The sequence below is a fragment of the Triturus cristatus genome, chromosome 8 (assembly GCF_964204655.1).
Source record: "Triturus cristatus chromosome 8, aTriCri1.1, whole genome shotgun sequence".
Taxonomy (NCBI): domain Eukaryota; kingdom Metazoa; phylum Chordata; class Amphibia; order Caudata; family Salamandridae; genus Triturus; species Triturus cristatus.
Window position 1 is genome coordinate 1220434037 of NC_140591.1, and position 18528 is coordinate 1220452564.

The 18528-nt window shown below is 40.4% G+C and overlaps 1 protein-coding gene across 1 annotated transcript in view; it reads right to left on the bottom strand.

Annotated features, from left to right (window-relative positions):
- Nucleotides 1-6195: 6195 nt before the first annotated feature.
- NALF1 (NALCN channel auxiliary factor 1) overlaps nucleotides 6196-18528 on the bottom strand; it is a 1210912-nt gene continuing 1198579 nt past the window's right edge. The window contains exon 3 of the mRNA XM_085620533.1: nucleotides 6196-6491. Coding sequence (XP_085476659.1) covers nucleotides 6196-6491 — 296 coding nt within the window. The remainder of the gene's footprint in view (nucleotides 6492-18528) is intronic.

Below are 18528 nucleotides of genomic sequence, written 5' to 3' on the forward strand. Positions count from 1 at the left end.
AGGGAAATAGGATAAGCCTGTCTGAATAAAAAACATGGTGTGACATAAAGTGATGAAGTTAGCAATATGATAAAGAAATGGCAAAAGTGATCAATGTTTGTGCATCAGCCTATATTTTATGTTTACATACAGCTCTGGGTTCTTAACTTTTATCCTAGTCTAGTTATGCATTTCTCAACATATCTTTCAACAAGTTTGGTGCTACTGTTAAAGACCAGCTTTTAGCAATCCAGGGCTGTAAAATACAAATAGCACCATAAGGAGCTAGGAAGTGGCTTTTAACTGCTTTTACCATCTTGACAACTCTCCCTGCATGCAATACAAATAAGAATAATATATGATTCACACTTTATAGTTCAAAAATATTCATTTGGTCAAGGTGGCATGTATTTTCAAGAAATGCAATAAAGCTGGAAATACATTGATGAGTGTAAAGCATCAGGATGATTCTAAATAGTCATTTAGAAGAACAATATGGGGCAAATTAGAAATGGGTCAGTCAATAGCTTTGACCCATGTACGGAGTCCTGATCGGTTTTGCATATACCGTTTAAACGTCAAACTTATTGACTTTGCACATCCTTTTTTGCCCAGAAACTATGTGGAACACAATCAGACAAAAAGCACATGAAAAATGGATGTTACAAAAACAGCTGTTGCGTTCTTTTCTATAACACCAATTTTTCACATACTTTTGCCAGTTCCTTTGTCCTTCCAGACTGCACACCAACTGATTATAAAAGTGATAGACTTCTTGAAATGACAAAACAATAATAGGATTCACATAATTCCATTCCAAGATGATCACCACATTTATAATCAATCAATAAGTGCTACAACAGCACTGAGGAGCAAATGTTAACAAATGCATCTTAAAAATGAATAGTACAAAAAAATAAAGCACCACTTTTTCGGTAGCATGAATTTTCAGATGATTTTGTCAGGGATCACTCAGTGTACTGGGCCACCTCCTCAATGATTCAAGATCGAAAATTAGGCTAGATATACAAAGACTTGTAGTGCTCTCAAACGGGCAGATTTTCAGAATCAGCCCATTTTCAAATGCAAAAAGGCATTGTCAAATGTGCATAGCCCTAATTGCAAATAAATAATCTCTTACCGAATCACAATTTGGGTTTGCGTATCGGTATTTGGAAGGGGCGTGTTTAGGGTGTCCTTTCCAAATACTGATTGCTATTGGTATGTACAAATGTTTTGCGACCAAAATGTCTTTGTTCCAAGGAGTAACAACCTGTGAAAGATTGTAGTGGCGGGGCCCTACCGCATGACCCACACCATTAACAGTTGAAGAGCGCCACAATCATCCAATATGTCATTGAGCCGCAGAGGAATGAAAAAAAAATATATATATATATATCCCGGCATGGATCACGGTGAGCAGCGCAGCCAGAGGCCGTGGAGATTGGTCAGTTACACACTCCAATCAGAAAAGAACTTCCACATATTTAAACAGGCCTCCAGGTGTATTATCACTGTTTGTTGGAACTGGCACTGAGGAATGTCGAAAGACTGAAACGCGTATGCTGAGCGTTTCACAACAATGAACTTGGCTCACGCTTTGCGCTTTTAATTTTGGTAAATAAACCTACTAGCTGTCACTGAGCATGTGTCGGCCCGTTTCTGAGCTGGAATGGGATTGGACCCGATGTGTCACCAGTAAAGCAAGCACCGGTTACCGACACGCCCTCTCAGTTTGGTGCTTTGCGCATAACTTGCTACTTTTTGGATTGTGTATGTAACTACAGTGCGTGGCCCCCCCACTTGGCAAGGACACTAACCTGGATGAGACCAAAGAATGGGGAGAGAGGATACGGCAGGTTGCTGTGTTAAGGTGCCAACAGTAGTATACTTGCCATTATCATTTCCCTTGAAAGAGGCTGGGGTGAGTGTGCACATCGTAACCAGCAGGACTGGGACGTCACTTGGCGCACGAGTACAAAATCACTGTATTTTGACTCGCAGCGAGGGCACATGAAAACCCGGCATGGATCACGGTGAGCAGCGCAGCCAGAGGCCGTGGAGATTGGTCAGTTACACACTCCAATCAGAAAAGAACTTCCACATATTTAAACAGGCCTCCAGGTGTATTATCACTGTTTGTTGGAACTGGCACTGAGGAAGGTCGAAAGACTGAAACGTGAATGCCGAGCGTTTCACAACAATGAACTTGGCTCACGCTTTGCGCTTTTAATTTTGGTAAATAAATCTACTAGCTGTCACTGAGCATGTGTCGGCCCGTTTCTGAGCTGGAATGGGATTGGACCCGATGTGTCACCGGTAAAGCAAGCCCCGGTTACCGACACGCCCTCTCGGTTTGGTGCTACGCGCATAACTTGAATGGGATTGGAGCCGATATATATATATATATATATATATATTGACACTACTAGACAATGTGCTGCATAAATTAATTTTTTAATGTATAATTAAGATAAGCTTGCTGCATATTTTTGTCCTTCAAGCCAGATAATCCTGTAGCCCTGGCAACATTAAAGCTCTGCAAAGTGGTTTTGGGGATGTCATTAGGATGATAACGTCCGTATTTCACATGCAACTGTGAAATACTTCATTGTATATGGTTTTTATGTGATGACTGAAGCCTTGAGTCAGGTCAGACTGTGTGCCATTTATTCTTCCCTTGAATTAATTTTACACACTGGTTGAGATGTTTATTGCAATGATAAGTAATGTTATCTGAATTATCCATATTATTATACTTGCCACAACAATGGCAAAGGTCATCACCGTGAGTGAAGCAAAAAAAAAACATTCCTCTGAACGCCTCTTAAACAGAATTGAATTGCTCTTTAATGGTAATTTCTGGTTTTGAAAGTAGAACAAATCTATTGACCCATACAGAACAAGGTCAGTACCTGCTCAGCACCAGTACTTGTGCATTTATGGTAACAGTGGTCTTCTTTTCCTGTTTTGTTCATTAGCCGAGCTACTAATTTCACCACGTTTTTCTGTGTGCTATTATTATATCAGTTTTGAATGCATACCTAGATAATTTTATTTAGCTGAATTTTTCATATATGTTTTAATATTTCATTATTGCATGTTATCTCCTGAACACAGTTGCTAAATGTAAGTAACAAAATGTTACTAATGTACCATTATATCACCGGAGTGATTCTCTTTCCATTTGATGAAAAAGTTTTGAATCACAAGAACTAGTTAAAAATTATTTTGAAGAGCAAATTCCTCCATTTTTGAAAATATTGCTTATTTGTTGACGTGAAATTCACTGCCACTGCACCAATTTGGAGAAATAATCCCTGGAAATATATTGGTCTTTTTTTGTATTGTGCGTGTGTGTGCATAAGAAAAGAGATGGAAAGTATGGAGGAGACCATGAGAGAGAAAGAGTAAGGACATGAACTATGAAAGACATGAAGGTAAATATAAAATCTTATAGGAAAGAATTGAGAGCAAGTAAATGGAAAGAGAGAATAACATATGGATAAAGAAAAGAGCACACAAATTGTATTGGAAGAGACACCATTTGAATTCAGACACAAACTGCATAGAAATAAATACTTAAAGAAGAAAGACAGTACGACTTATAGTCAGAGTTAGTTGATGTTTGATGTGTAAGGCTGTGAAATGATTTGCTGTTGTCATTTTTCTTCACTCATTACATTTTGCTTCCGGGCATACATTGCTGGCACTGTGCAATTTCAGTGGACTCTTTGTGATGCAACCCCACATGTCTAGGGATAAAACACGTCATCCCTCTTTGCACCACTTGCCTCATATTACAGACCAATCACCGTTACTGAAAATCATACTTTGTATTAATAGACCCACACATGTTACCAAGGAGAGAATCAGAGTCACCTGGGTGGACATCATGACAACATGGCTAATGCCATTACATTTCAGAGGATCATGGACTGGCTGGACACAGTACGTGAGCGATTTGGACATGTAGATGAATGCAAACTGTGGCGTAAGCATGAAAATACACAGAACATCACATACATGAACTTTCAAATGGCCTTTGCCCAGCAGAGGTAGATAAAGGTTATAACAAACTGGATACTGACCATGTACACTTAACACAAGAGGTCAGTTGAACAAGAGCTCACCTAGTAAGTGCTTTTTCTGCAAAGTGACTGATTCATTCCCTTACAGTACTTGAGTACTCTCCAGTTATTGCTCCACTTCTTTTCAAAGGCTCTACCTTCGCTGAAAATCTACATTCTACAAATTCTTAAGGCGTTTAAATATTCATTTCTAAAATTCTATATATTTGCAACACTTTGATGAATTTACTGTGTGGCCCAAGAGAAAGAAGAAAAAAAGAAAAAACACCATGAGTCATTGGATGTAATTGTTGGAAAAAATTGTTCTTGAACGTTTTCAGATATCTTGCAAACTTGGAAAAATTATACATTATTCAGTGCCTTTTGCATTTGATTTGCAGGACGTATTCCAGGATCATCAATTTCAGCTTTTGTAAAATGTGATCAAAAGTAGCCCTGCTAAATATTTGAGCTACTACAATTATCCAAACAAGTTTGTTATGATTTTAATGTGGAAAAAAAGAATTGCATTCCCGCTTCTATAAATGCATTCCTGCTCTGTGTGAAATGTCGTTACTGCTACGGCAAGCACTACATCCAAAATAAACCGTTACACTCGAAACTGTTTTCAGGGTGATTTCATTGTTACAAAATAGGCCACTAAATTGCATTTACTAATGGAATTTTGCCTACAATGTTCCTTCATCTCCCAGCTACACAGCAAACATCTTAGAAGTGCACTTCCCAAATGTACTCAGAGAACTGGAAGGAATATCGTTTTATTTTTTAAAAACAGCCCTTATAAATTTTCCTTCCATTAATTCTACTGTAAACTCTACAAGCCTTTGTAAAAAGCAAATTATCATATACTCAGAATGTGAAATATTCCCACCCCAAAAAAGTAAAGAAAAGTAAATTTGAATCCATGTTCCTGCCATTGACCAATCATATCCTGGCATGCTGCCCACTGGTTAATTGCACACAACCTGGGGAAAATTATGAAACACGCTGGTGTGTGCCGCTATATCACCATAAATACTGGGAAAAAGTAATATTTATGTTTCTGTATTTCGGTGTAGCTGTTTTCTAGACAGTGAACTCCAACTTGATTTTTTTTATTCTACAGGTGTTGAGTGCTTGTTGAGTATTTATTGGGTACTTATTACCATACCTCAAACATACTAGAACAACAAAGCATTGCAACTTCTGTTACTCTCCCCATATCCCACCCTCCACTTATTACAATAGTCGCTGGTTAAAATGTGACTGGAGCAGAACTTAAAAAGTAATTCACAATGAATGCCAACCTTTGTACCTCCAACATGAAGGCCTCTATCTACCCAACATACTGAGCTTAGCTAATGCCACATTCTGAAATCTAAAGGCTGCTCCTGTTCAACTGACCAGCAGGTTTGGACTGGACTTCTTTGAAACTGGAACTGGAGCAACACAGTTTGTTATATGTTTAAACATGGGTGAACTGTCCAACTCCACCATTTACGGAGGGCACTTCTTATAGGGACCCCTCCCCGCGCCTACATTCCCCTGGGATTGCTCAGTCAGCTGGTTTGTGCAACAGTGGCAGAGGCACACTGGGATATGTGTGCCCATTCATTGTGATTACACAGACAAAAGCAAGCGGATGTTGTCTGCTTAAGAGAGATGGGGAAAAAAGGATGGTTTGCATGGGTAAAAAAGACATAAATATGTCTGCTATGTCATGATGCATTACTCTGGTAGAAACCGACAGGACATAAAGGACAAAACCATCAAATGAACAAACACAATGACTAGAAATAGAAAGACAGTGAAAATACTTTTTTTTAGCTTTGATAAACCATCCCAAAAATAAAATCCTGTATTAAGAAGTGCAAAAAAGAAAACAAAAATAAACTCCAAACATTAAAACACAGTGTATAAAATGGTGTGAGAAATTTAAGTCACCGTACAGCCTTTTAGTCAATAAAATGCTGCCTTTTATGTCCTTGTTGATTGGACCCTGGCCCGTCTTTTGAAATCTATCCAGAAGGCCTTGCAAGAAGTGAATGTTGGGCAAAAACACCCAGTCTCTTTGACAACTGACTGTAGTAGCTTGTACATGTGGGCCGCTTTGTCCATCATATGACATGCATCCATACATCCGGTTTTATTCCTCATTTGCTGAGTTATCTTCGAAATTTGTTAGGCTTCCAAAACCCATGTCTGTTGAGTTCTGTGCTGCTGAGACTGTTAGTACTGTATGTAAGAGAAATAACACAAGTACACACAGTTTAAGTCTGCTGTTACACAGTCTTGATGCTGATGAAGCTGTGAGCGATGTCCTATGACACAACGTTGAGTCACTTGGTTTTATAGTCCCTTTGGATTGTTTATCTGGTAATAGATCCCATCTGACATCACAGCATTCTGGTTCTACATTGGTTGGATGGTTTTCATAGAGCCCTGTGGAGGAAGACAATACAGAACAGTTAGCAGTACAGTTTTTTAATTGTTTAAATACAATTATTTATAGTTTATCATTCCAATAACACATGATGTTTTGAAATTAATATATTGGGCATCTTTGAATGGTAAAGCAATGATAAAGTATGGCACAAAATGATCAAAGATGGCTTCTCATGCATCTGCAAGCACAAGCAACTATCTTTGAATGTGTTTGGTATATGTTTGCATCAAACTATCAAAGATGGATCATTCAATTTAAAGAGAAGCCAACCAACAGCATATGAAAAGGCAATAGGTCTAACCCTTTCAAAATAAAACTGCTTCTTCATTGATTGAATATTTTGCATCTGTGCTTTTCAAAAGTTCAAGAATGAATGAGAGATTGAATAAAAAATGGACGAGTCAGTCCATGGATGAAAGACTGGTAGAGCATCTGTGTGTATGTATGAATGTGCGGAATGAATAGCACGTAAACAGCCCTGACACACATTGTCGGTGATGAGCTCAGAATACTAGACCAAATGAATTCTGCATCCTAATCCTCCAAGACCTGTCTTCAGCTTTCGATACGATCAAACACAACAGTCTCCTGGAATTACTTGAACACAGAATTAGGTTTATTAGGGGCTGTCTTAGACAGCTGAACTCAAAGAAACAAGATTAACCAATCGCTGTCCACTACATCACTGGTCATCCTGGGAGTCCCTCAGTGTTCCTCCTTATCACCTACCCTCTTCAATCTATTCATCGAGCCCTTAACCAAAATTCTGAAACTCTCCAATGTTCATTACTACATGTATGCGGATGATACCAGAATATACCTAAAACTATCATACCCGGATTATATCTGTTTACTTAACACAACTTTACAAAAGAACCACAACTGGATGGCCAGAAACCACCTAAAACTTAACACGCAAGCAAATTCCTCCTAATTACCCCGCAACAAGAACATGGCGACATTGAAGATTGGATGAAACACTTAACAGCCTACAACTGCACACCACACATCATAGATTCCACAAGATCACTGGGAATAACACTTGACAAAAACTTCACCCTGCAGGAGCACATCAGCACAGCTACCAGAGGAGCAAACTTTCATATGAACATTCTTAGAAAACTAAAACCCTTCCTCTCCTCCAACGACCTCAAATCAGCCGTGCAAGCTCTAGTGATACCCAGAATAAACTATGGGAGCACAGCCTTATGGGGTTTGCTGGGATCAAGACTGGCTCCACTAAAGCGTCCCTCAACGTGACCGCAAGAGTCATCAGCGGCTCCAAAAAGAACAACCACATAACCCCTGATCTAAAGGCACTGATTTGGCTCCCTCATGAGGAAAGAACACAGCTAAAACTGATTGCGTGACAATCAAAGTGTTGCACTTCAACACACCAAGGTATCTAGCCAATAAACTAGAATTATCAGGCAGTGGCAGAACATCAAGAAGCACCAGCACCTTTCTATTGAAACCACAAAAGGTTTGGAAAAAGAAAACATACAACTGTACCTTCTCCAGACTCGACCTAGGATCGGGTACACCCTGCCACTGAAAATCAGAATGAACCCTTCAATCACTTTCTTCAAAAAAGAAGTCTAACTGCTTTTAATGAACAAATTTCTACCCTGATCCCAACACTTGATTTAGCTGGGTACTAATCAGACGCAGTTCACCAACCAGGATCTGCACTTGATTCTAAGGGTGAATGGCTAATGCACTGTTGAGTACTTTAAGGATGTATTGACAACATTTATGTTTTCCTATTATCTTCTCATATATTTGTTCCTAGTTTATTGCAAATATTCCAAATATATGTATTTGATGTAACATTTGTAAGGCGATCTGATACCCTTCCAGGTTCTAGTTCGCGCTACATAAAACTTTTAAGATAAAAAATCAAATAAATGAATAAATGGGTGAATGCAGATGAACGATGGAAGCTCAAGACTTCTGCTGACAGAAGTAAACGGAGATAGAAAGATGGGGTACTGGTAGAAAACATAAGAGAAAGGAAGTACAGGCAGGCCAAGGGAGCACAGATTGAGGCATAAGCAATATGTGGATGTACAGTGTTACAGATAGTGGTAGTTGTTGGATACAGGCAGGGAGGGAAGGACAATGAAGGATGTACAGATTGATAACAGAAGTAAGCAAAATTGATGCAGGAAGACGCGGGGCACAGGAAGTAGTTTGGTCTTGGCAAGGTTGCAGGTGTAGACATGATATCGACAGGGATAAACACAAAGAAAAATGTCATGGTGGCCATCAGCTCTTCAGGAAAGAAAAACCGTTAACATGCAGTGCTAAGCTTTGGATACATTTAATACTGTAACACAACAGAACAGTGAATTTGACAACATATATCAAGCCTATTAGATATTCAATGTGAATGTGTTAAACATGATGGTTTTGACTACAATTATTATTTAGTATTAGGATGAGAAAGAATACTATCAAAGGCACGGTGCACTTTATCGATTATTTTGCACAAATTGCTGTTTAACCTCCCATAGTGTTAGTAGTATACTTTAGGTGCAATGGCACTAAATAAGTGTAACATTGTTTATGAAATGTAAAAATTGAAGATCGGTGCGCTCATAATTAGATCTCATCAAGCTTAAGATAAGAATTCCGAGGGTTTCTAACTGTTTGAAGATGGTTTTAAAATATTATTTATTGATGATGTACTACTTGCTGATTACATTGTGTTATATTGTAAGTTTTAATTAACTGAACAATAAAAGTATAATTCATTCATTGTTAGATATTCAATAATTTGATAGGAAAGCGTACAAAATCACAAAATCACACTTTCCTCTGGTTGCCAGCATCTGGCATGGCTGCCAGCAATAACACAATAGTAAATAAAGTACATATTTCACAAGTAAATTAATCAATGGACCCTCCCTTTCTTCCACCTCAGATCAATGTACAAGTTTCGTCTTTTGGAGACATTTAACATAGAGGATGAATGTGACTACATTCACAAAACATACAAAGCCATTTGTTTCTTTAAGGATGTGTTTGTGAAATGAATAACCTTCCTACACAATTAAGCATAGTTAATAACACTGAGAAGTGCTTATGTTACGTGTTTTTTTGCATGGCACCATAGAGTACTTCTGATGGTGGGAAGAAGGTGCAAAATTCACGGGTTATGTGAGGAGTGAGGAGGATTGTAACAGTGAAAAACACATCTTCAAAAATCATGTTGCACAGTTAGCTGTGTTTATTGATTCTGTGGAAAGCTGTGTGGAGCAAGACCATTAATGGTGTTGTAATGGAATTGTATTTGTCCGAAGAACCCCAAACACAATATCAGTATTAGGCCTTGGAAAATTTTTAATTACGCCGGAGTAATTGGAGCAATTTCAGTAATTATGCATTACTGTTGTGGTGCACAATTACCACAGTTATGCCAGCTTCAGTGTTTAACAGTAATTTAGGGCAACATTTCTAACTCAAGAACATAGGAACAACGAACTAAGGGAGAGCAAGTTGGTGCTGGCTTCTGCTGCTCATGTCCCATAGCATTTAGTGCTATTTACTAAACACAAAATGCATCCTTGGGCCCATTATGGATGCAAGGGTGCATTTTGCACTATGAAAATAGAGCTAAATGCTGAATTATGCTTCTCACAAGAAATTACACTATGGAGAATTATTGCAGGGGATTTGTTAAGGAACATAGGACCATAGAACATCAGTACTTAGAGGACTGAGTCACCATACCACCTCAGTATCCATGAGCCGAGTCCGACTAGCAATAGTGCCTCACTTGCCCTCCTAACTTTTCTAGAGAGACAAGTGACTTGGCACCCCAGAACACAACACTCTTGACTCTCTCAGGGATCCAGGTAACAGGACACACCCTTTCATTCTCTCACTCGTACTTGTTCACAATAAGATAAGAAAGAGACACAAATAAAGTTTACAATGTTTATATAAACTATTGTGCTCTAAGATCCAATAATTGTAGCACAATTATTAAACAGATACATGTCAATAATGTCATCAACATGGCTAATAAACCATATACAATAAAGAGCCCTACTATGTTATCTAATAAATCTAACTAAACCCTCCCCCACTACTAAAGCTAAGGAAGTAAAGATTACAGATCTCTGGGTTCAGTGCTGGACCCTGTACCTTAGCATACATAGGTGGGTGTTGTACATCTAGGCTGCCCAGAGCTCTTGTCTCAGGACCTTCACTCAGTGAGTCTGTTTTCAGAGCCCCTGTCCTCAGTTATATGACATGATATGTGTAGTCAAAACAGCAGCCACATTCTATTATTATTTGTAGGTGCTAGTGTCTGACCAGAGAGATTAACCAGGGGCAATGTTATTTGACCGTGCCTACACTTTTCAGACTAAATCTCAGGAAACAATAACATGTGAAAACTTAATGGTTCTGTCTAAAAATGCAAAGTGGCACAAAAGCAAGCGTGATATTTAGGGGTCGATTGCGATGCAGCTCGGTTTACTTTATGACTGCCTCATTATGATGGAGGCGGTCAGAAAGTAAACCGTCTGGTCATTCCGGCTGGCTTCCGACAGGCTCGGAGCGCCTGTCAGCCAGTCAGTTGCTGGCCAGTTATCTCAAGGGTGGGCTTTTACGCCCTTGAGATTATGATGCACGGTTTCTGACATGGTTTCCATGCTGCCCTGTACGACATGGAAACCATGTTGGAAAGCGTGTTTGGGGGCCCCCAGCAGTGCCCCCTTTGGTGCACGGCCTCCAGTTGGAGCCACCTGTTGATCCCTGCACCTTGTGACAGTCACCTTGAGGTGCTTACCACAGGGTGCAGGGATAAACTGGACCTCCCATTTTTCAATTGGAGCTTGTGTTATGGCCACTTCTGCCATAACACGGGCTCCCATTCAGAAAAGGGAGTATGCGACCGAACAGTGCTCGGTCGCATGGGCCGGTCGGGACCGCCAACAAGGGTGTCAGTCTGTCCCAGGACCGAGTCGGTGTTGGACGTAAGCAATTCCGCTCGACATCGAAATCAGCCCCTAAGTAATGTGTGTGAAACAAAAGCAGCCTACAACATGCATAATTAGACTAACATAGGGAAAAACAATGGGCCATATGAGAAACACACAACACAATTACACCAGTTACACCCATCCCTAGTCAATATTAGAGCAGTGACTCATAAACTACACTTGAGCACAGTAGCTACCAAACATGCCATTAGGAAAACAAGTTGGCAGCTTTACACCCAAAACATCTGCAATATCTGCATTCAGTCACAGAACTTCATAAATGAAGTACCATTTTTTTAGTACTGAGATATTTCAAGGCAGAGGGCTATATGTTAATCTTGCTTCCACTCAATTGTACTGTATGATCTTGAGCAAAGTCACTTTACTCTTTCAGTGCATCAATTCTTCTTTTAGCAATGCACTTAGCAGTTCCCAAAAAACTATTATCATTTGAACATTATCCTATATTTGGAAAAGAGTGAATTATTGCCAAATCCACTCCGTGAGCTCATACAATCCGTGAATCTAAAAAGAGCAGCAGAATGAGCACTTTAGGCTGCTGAGTGAATGAAATCATAGCTTAAGTACCAACTGTACAGTCAGTGGCATAACACAGCCCTCTGGACCCACCCACGGTGCAATGGGATCCTAACACTTCATAGGGCCCCAAACTCTTTGGGGGGCCTCCATTCAGCTCAAGGCCTAATAATATGTACTAGAAATAGAAGACTTAGAGGGCCTTTATCACATTCTGCAGGGGGCCCCATCATTTTGATCTCCCATATAACACCTTCTAGACTCTTCCCTCTTCGATCCCTCCATTATCCTGTTCAAACAAACTAACAGACACACAAGTACACCCCGCAAATGAACACTTATGTCCTTATACTAACCCACCACTAATCCTTTTTGGGTTCCAGAGTAGAGCGATACTCACCGAAAAGCACTTCAGGGGTAGTAGGCAGTATATAAATACTATTACAATTGTGCGTTATGCCACTGTGCACAGTGTTACATTAATTTGGGGGAAGCTAGTGCAGTATTAAAAAAATAACCTAATAGACAATTGTGTACAAGAGGAAGGGACATTTTAGATCTTGAAAGTAAGCAAGATAAACATGTTTTTACATAAAACAGGATGCCAATATACCATGCTGCTTTCTTGAGGTGCACAAAAAACAGCAATAAGTATTGGCAAACAAATGTGATAATTAAGTTGCTAAACTTCTTTATTGATGCCCTCATCAAAGGTCATCCAGAAAAGCTACAATGTTTTCCCTTGCCATGTAGGAAGTGTCTAAATTACTTTTGTCTGGGGATATGTCTGTAGCCCCCAAACTCCAATTCGCCGCAATTTAAACTCTGCTCTGGGCACGCAGAAGGGATGATATAGCTGATCAATTTAAATGCCCTGATCATGTAACAATACATCCACGTGGATTTTTTAATTTAAATATGTATTAGCTTTAAAATGCTTAGGTAAAAAGGATCTGCTCTTTCAAGATGGATCTGTTAGTCACTGAGGGGACGAAGTTTAACATCCGAGGCAATTTCTTTCAATTCACAATACATTATAAGGAAAAAACGTCACTCTGAAAAGAAGAAACAGAATAAAATGTACACTAGATTACAATGTCACACATAGGACAACTGTGAGACACAACATCTTGGTGCTGATTGAGATTAACGTTGAGGACAGACCAGTGAACTCTTTCTGTTATGGTATGATGCATTTTTGCTCATTTATACAGTACAAGATTTCACAAAGAAAACAAATTCACACTGTGCCTCTTACACAGAGTATGGTGCCAAGCTGCACAATCCACAAAGGTGTAGTGTGTAGAATGACTATAATCACTGCCCTCCAACAACATGACGCATCACCAATCTCTGGAGGACTGCAGTAGAAGCAAAAGAAGACAAAGAACTCATTCTAAAAGGGATAACAGTTGGACAAATGTGTATCTACTGCTTAAAGGACTAAATACAGCGCCCCTCCTGAGGTCGGCGCCCTCTCCACAATTCACCGCCTAGTGCGGGCGCACCGGTGGCACTGTCCCAAAGCCGGCCCTGTCTACTGGAGTTTAAAAATAGGATAATCTAACCAAATGAGAAGTATAGAGGAAGTACTGAAGTTTTGAAATCCACACTCTACACCCATGCTATAAAATTGCTAACGATCTGTGAAACCTGACTACAGTAATCAGATTTTTGGGTATATGTTACTAACCTGAGCACCCATCTGCATATGAAATTACTTGTGTTACAGAGAGACTGACTTAGGGCCTTACTATGACTTTGGGGGTCTTGGAGTGGGGCCACCACACTGCCACCCCACTCCAAGACTGCCAAAGCCACAACAGACTACCTGCCAGATTACGATTTTTTTCTGTCTCGAGTCGAGGGGGGGGGCGTTCTTTTGCATTCCCACGGAGGTGCCTATGAAAGAGGCACTGCAACTGGGACACTAAAGCAAATTCCTGCATGGCATGGATAGTCAAGCCCATGCTGTGTAGGAAATAGGAGTGCATGCAGACAGGGGGCAAACCGTGTGCCCCCTGCATGTACCCCATGGCCCAGAGGCGACAGGGGGCACGGTAGGGCTCCCTTAGTTTCCTCTCTGCCAGAGTTTTCATGGAAAGCTCACCACCATGAAAACCATGGCAGAGAGCAAACTCGTTATATGCTTGAGGGGCCCTCAGCAGCCCTGCCAAACATATTGTGGCCTCAAGAGCACCGAAACACCACCAGAGATCTCTGATCCTTGGCAGTTGCGGCGGTGCCAATGAGGTCTGCCCATCCTACTTGTGATAGGTCAGTCGAACAACTACACTGCCATGGTGGGTTTGGCAGTCCATCGGACCATCAAACTCATAATAAGACCTTTACAATATGCAAAGATGCAGTGAAATTATCCATCCAATGCTAAAATCTGTTAAGTATTTTTGTGTATTGCAATATGCGCGTTATGGTGTTTCTTTGTGCTAAATAATGTTACCACAGTTGACAGGTTTCAAAGAAAAAACCTGTACTGGAGCAGTTCACCATGCATGGGCCTGGGAAACACTGCAGCTATGCTTTAGAACTACTAAATGAGTATACAGGCAAACAATATTCAAACCAACATTAAGTTCTGTTTGTGACTGGCAGTTTTGAAAATATGAGATGTTAGGCTTTCTTTAGTCACTATCGGTATTCTCCAGCACATGTTCTAATGAAGCTACATTGCGATTTGCACAAAGTAATATGGGATTTCCCAAACCATTCACAGGTTAAGCCCATCTACTCGGCTGAAGCATTGAAAAAGTTAAAGTGTACCAAATAAAGTATTCTCCAAGAGGCCAGAGAAGTTTTCCACAAGAGGGTATGACACCAGCAGACCAGCAGTCTTACACTTCTACATGAAAATTGATATAGAGGGCTGTTGGAAGGTGGATAATTGGTAGTGGTAAGTATGCACCTATCACTGGCATTAAGGCCACCAATGCAATATAAGGTCCAGTCAAGTTCTCAATACATTAGCCCCTGGCTCAACACTTTGTAGCTGTCTGCAAGCAGGAAGGCTTAACTTAAGCTACAGGTGTGCCAAGCATTTAAAAACACCAATACATTAAATAAGTAAGACACCAGGCACAATACAAATCTACAACCAATTTATATAAATAGTAAATATTTTATGATTAAAGTGACACCAAAACCACAAAAATCCAATGTAGGGAACAGAAGATATGAATTTTTATAATACAAACACTTTCTACTGCTTAAAATGGCGCAGACTTTCGACATCTGGTCACGATTGATATGGACAAAATCAAACTTTTAGGCTGACCGTGGTGGAGCCCTGGTCGGCTACACTAAGCAGGAGGCCTTGGTCTAAAATTTTATCTTGACACCTAATAACGTTTCTGGAGGATTTTCTCTCATTGTCTTCAGTCCATGATTTGAGTTGACAATGGCGGCTTGGCTTAGCTTGAGGCCTCTGTGAAATCCTGGAAGTCTTGAGCTCTGGAGCTTTAAGAGGGATGAATCTGAAATCCAGCCTGGGTCGCGGTTTGATGACGGTAGCTTGACTCTTGTCTATGGGTCGGTAACCTTATGAAACTTTTTCCAAAAATTGATACACACTTCTCCAAACTTCTGGGATGTCTTCCTGAACTTTGAGGGTTCAAAGTGTCAAAAACAAATCCAAGAGTCTAGAAGCTCTGAGATGGTCCTTGGAAGTTTGGGACTACAATTACCACAATGCACCTGGAAAAATCCAATGGATGCCCTCCAGGCTGGGGATTTCTTGGGGGAGATGGTGCAGGTGAGCTCTGTTAACCTTTTGCTTTAACGGAGTCCACTCCTTAGACCTTTCTGAAGCAAGGTAATGTTCTTAGGGCTGTAGTTAAAAGTCTGCAGCAGGTGCAGTCTTTCAGAGTGCAATCTGTTGGGGTGCAGCAGTGCAGTCCTTCTTCTCCTTGTAGTTTCAGGCACCAGATGTATATTGCTATGCAGCTCACTCATATTTATCCAATGTTCTGAGGTGACAAGCAGGGGGGCACCCCTGACCAATGGAGTACAGGGCGCCACCCAAAAGCATGACAGCTTCCTTCAAAGTGTGGCAAATTCTTGTCCCACAAGCACTGATTTGATTGGATTTGATTTGAGTTTTATCGAGCGCAGCATATGCCCATGGGCGTCTCAGCGCTGCCTATGTTTGAAGGAGAAAAACTACCTGAAAATGATTTTATAGGGGAAGAGTAGACAGTGAGTGATTTTTTAAATGCATGGAAGTTGGATTGATTCCTCAAATGCCATAGCATTTGATTCCAGAGACAAGAGGTAGCATAGGAAAAGTTTCTAACTCACCAAGAAGCTTTGTGGTTTAAAGTGACAGACAGTTTTCTGACTGTGTCTGAATGAAACAATCTGTTAGGGATGTACCAGGAAATTTTGTTTTTAAGGAAATCCGGACCCAAGTAGTTAAGCAATTTGTGTGCTAAAGAGAGAGCTTTGAAGGCCACTCTCTTTTTAATGAGTAGTCAATAAAGTTATTTCATGACCTGAGAGACTGGCATGAATTTCTTAATGTTTTTATGAACCCGGACTGCAGCATTTTGCAGTCTTTGAAGTCTACTTACAAGGCCCTGCTGAGCTTCAACATAAAGGGCATTGCAATAATCTAGCTTTGATAATGCAAGGGAGGTGACAACTGTTTTCTGCAGTTCAAAAGGTAAGAATTTTCCTCAAAGTTTAAAGAAAAGGAAATACGAGCAAGTGAGTTGGCTAGTCTGATCTCTAAAAGAGAGATTGGAGTAAAAAATGATTCCTAAGTTCCTTTCTTTAGGTACTGGGATGGGAAGAAAGCCAAGGGGTTGTGACCACCAAGTGTTCCAAAAGGAGGTATCCGTCCAAAGAGGAGCACCTCTGTCTTTTCAGAGTTTAATTTCAGATAGTGCGAACTCATACCGTTCACTATTACACTCATGCACTTGTTAAATCGAGAAGCCACTACTTCAACTTTGTTGTTTATTGATACTACAATTTAGGTATTGTCAGCGCAGGTATCAGTGGAAAATCCATACGATAAGTTCCAAAAGAAGAGCCACATATATATTAAATAATGTGGTACTTAGTGAAGGCCGATGCGGGACACCACAGGGTAAGATGAAAGGCTTGGAGCCGAAATTTCCCATGTTGGCTGTTTGCTCCCTGTCTTCCAGAAAAGAGCAGAGTAACGTAAAGAGCAGAACTTTGGATACCTACATCTGTAGGGCTGTGTTTCAATAACGCATGACTCACCATGTTGAAAGCTGCGGATTGGTCCAAGAGGACTACCGAAACCTTACTTCCCTTGTCCAAGATGTCCTTAATCTCCTCTGAAAACTGATACCAGTGCAGTTTCAGTGCATTGGGCTTTCCTAAGGCCAAACAGGGTTTTGTCCAGAATACCATTCTGGTCCAAAAAATTCACAAAGAGAGAAATAGTTAGATATCTTTCTAGGACTTTAACAAGCATGGGGAGTCAAGATATCAGCTGATAGTTCTTTTTCTGTAAGGCTCTAAAGTAAGCTTTTTGCAAAGCAGCTGAATGGAAGCTTTACCCCATTCTGTGGAAAAGCAGCCGGACTTCAGAACACGTTCAGCAGCAAAGCCAGTGTGGGTGCAAATTAATTGGCTAATTCTTGCAACACTTTGGTGGGGCAGGAGTCAGTGCGGGTTCAGGACTTTGTGAAATATAATAGCTCAATCATGCATCCAGTAGAAATTGTGGGATGCGTGCAGAGAGCTGAATGGCTAGAATCTGAGGGAGTGGTGGCTGGGAACAACGGATCAGTGACTTTGAGTAGGTTAAAGTCATTGTAAACTGCATCTACATTATTTCTAAAGTAAGTCGCTGGGTTATCACAAAGCTGTTGGGTAGGCAGTATTTTAGTAGTAGCAGGGGGTAGAAAGGCTCTGTACTGTTTGGAAAATGTCAAGATCCATTTTAGTGGTGGACTTGACTGTACTTTCAAATTCAAGATGGAGATATTCTCTCCTTGGAAATAAGATCTGGCAAAGCCAACATACTGGTGTGGCTCACCTCACTTCCCTTAACACTGCCCTTCCACACTGCTTGCAAATTCCATTCCTGGGACTCCCATCTGGCTGGGGGTACAGGAAGAGGAGGTAGGCCTGGCTAGCATTCCTTACTGCCCTGCTCTCTTGCAGTCCACTTATCACCTCATCAAAGCAGTTTAGCTAAGTTTGTTAAGTGCTGGCCAATCAGGAAAGGCTGCTAGAAGGCTGGATTTTGGCTCACGGAAAATAAAGTTCAGTCATTTTTTTCTGGATTAGTTACAATACATTCAACAGAGGCAAGTTGTTGGAGTTATCAGTACCAAACTTTTAAGTCCTTGAAATATTATTTTAGCTCACTCCTCACAATAGTAACACTGCATTACAGTTTTCCCATGTTAGTCTATGGAGCTAAAATTCTACAATGGGTGAGAAGTGAAATTGATGTTTTTTTCCTCACCAGGGCATATAAAACATCTTTTAAAATGTTCCTGCT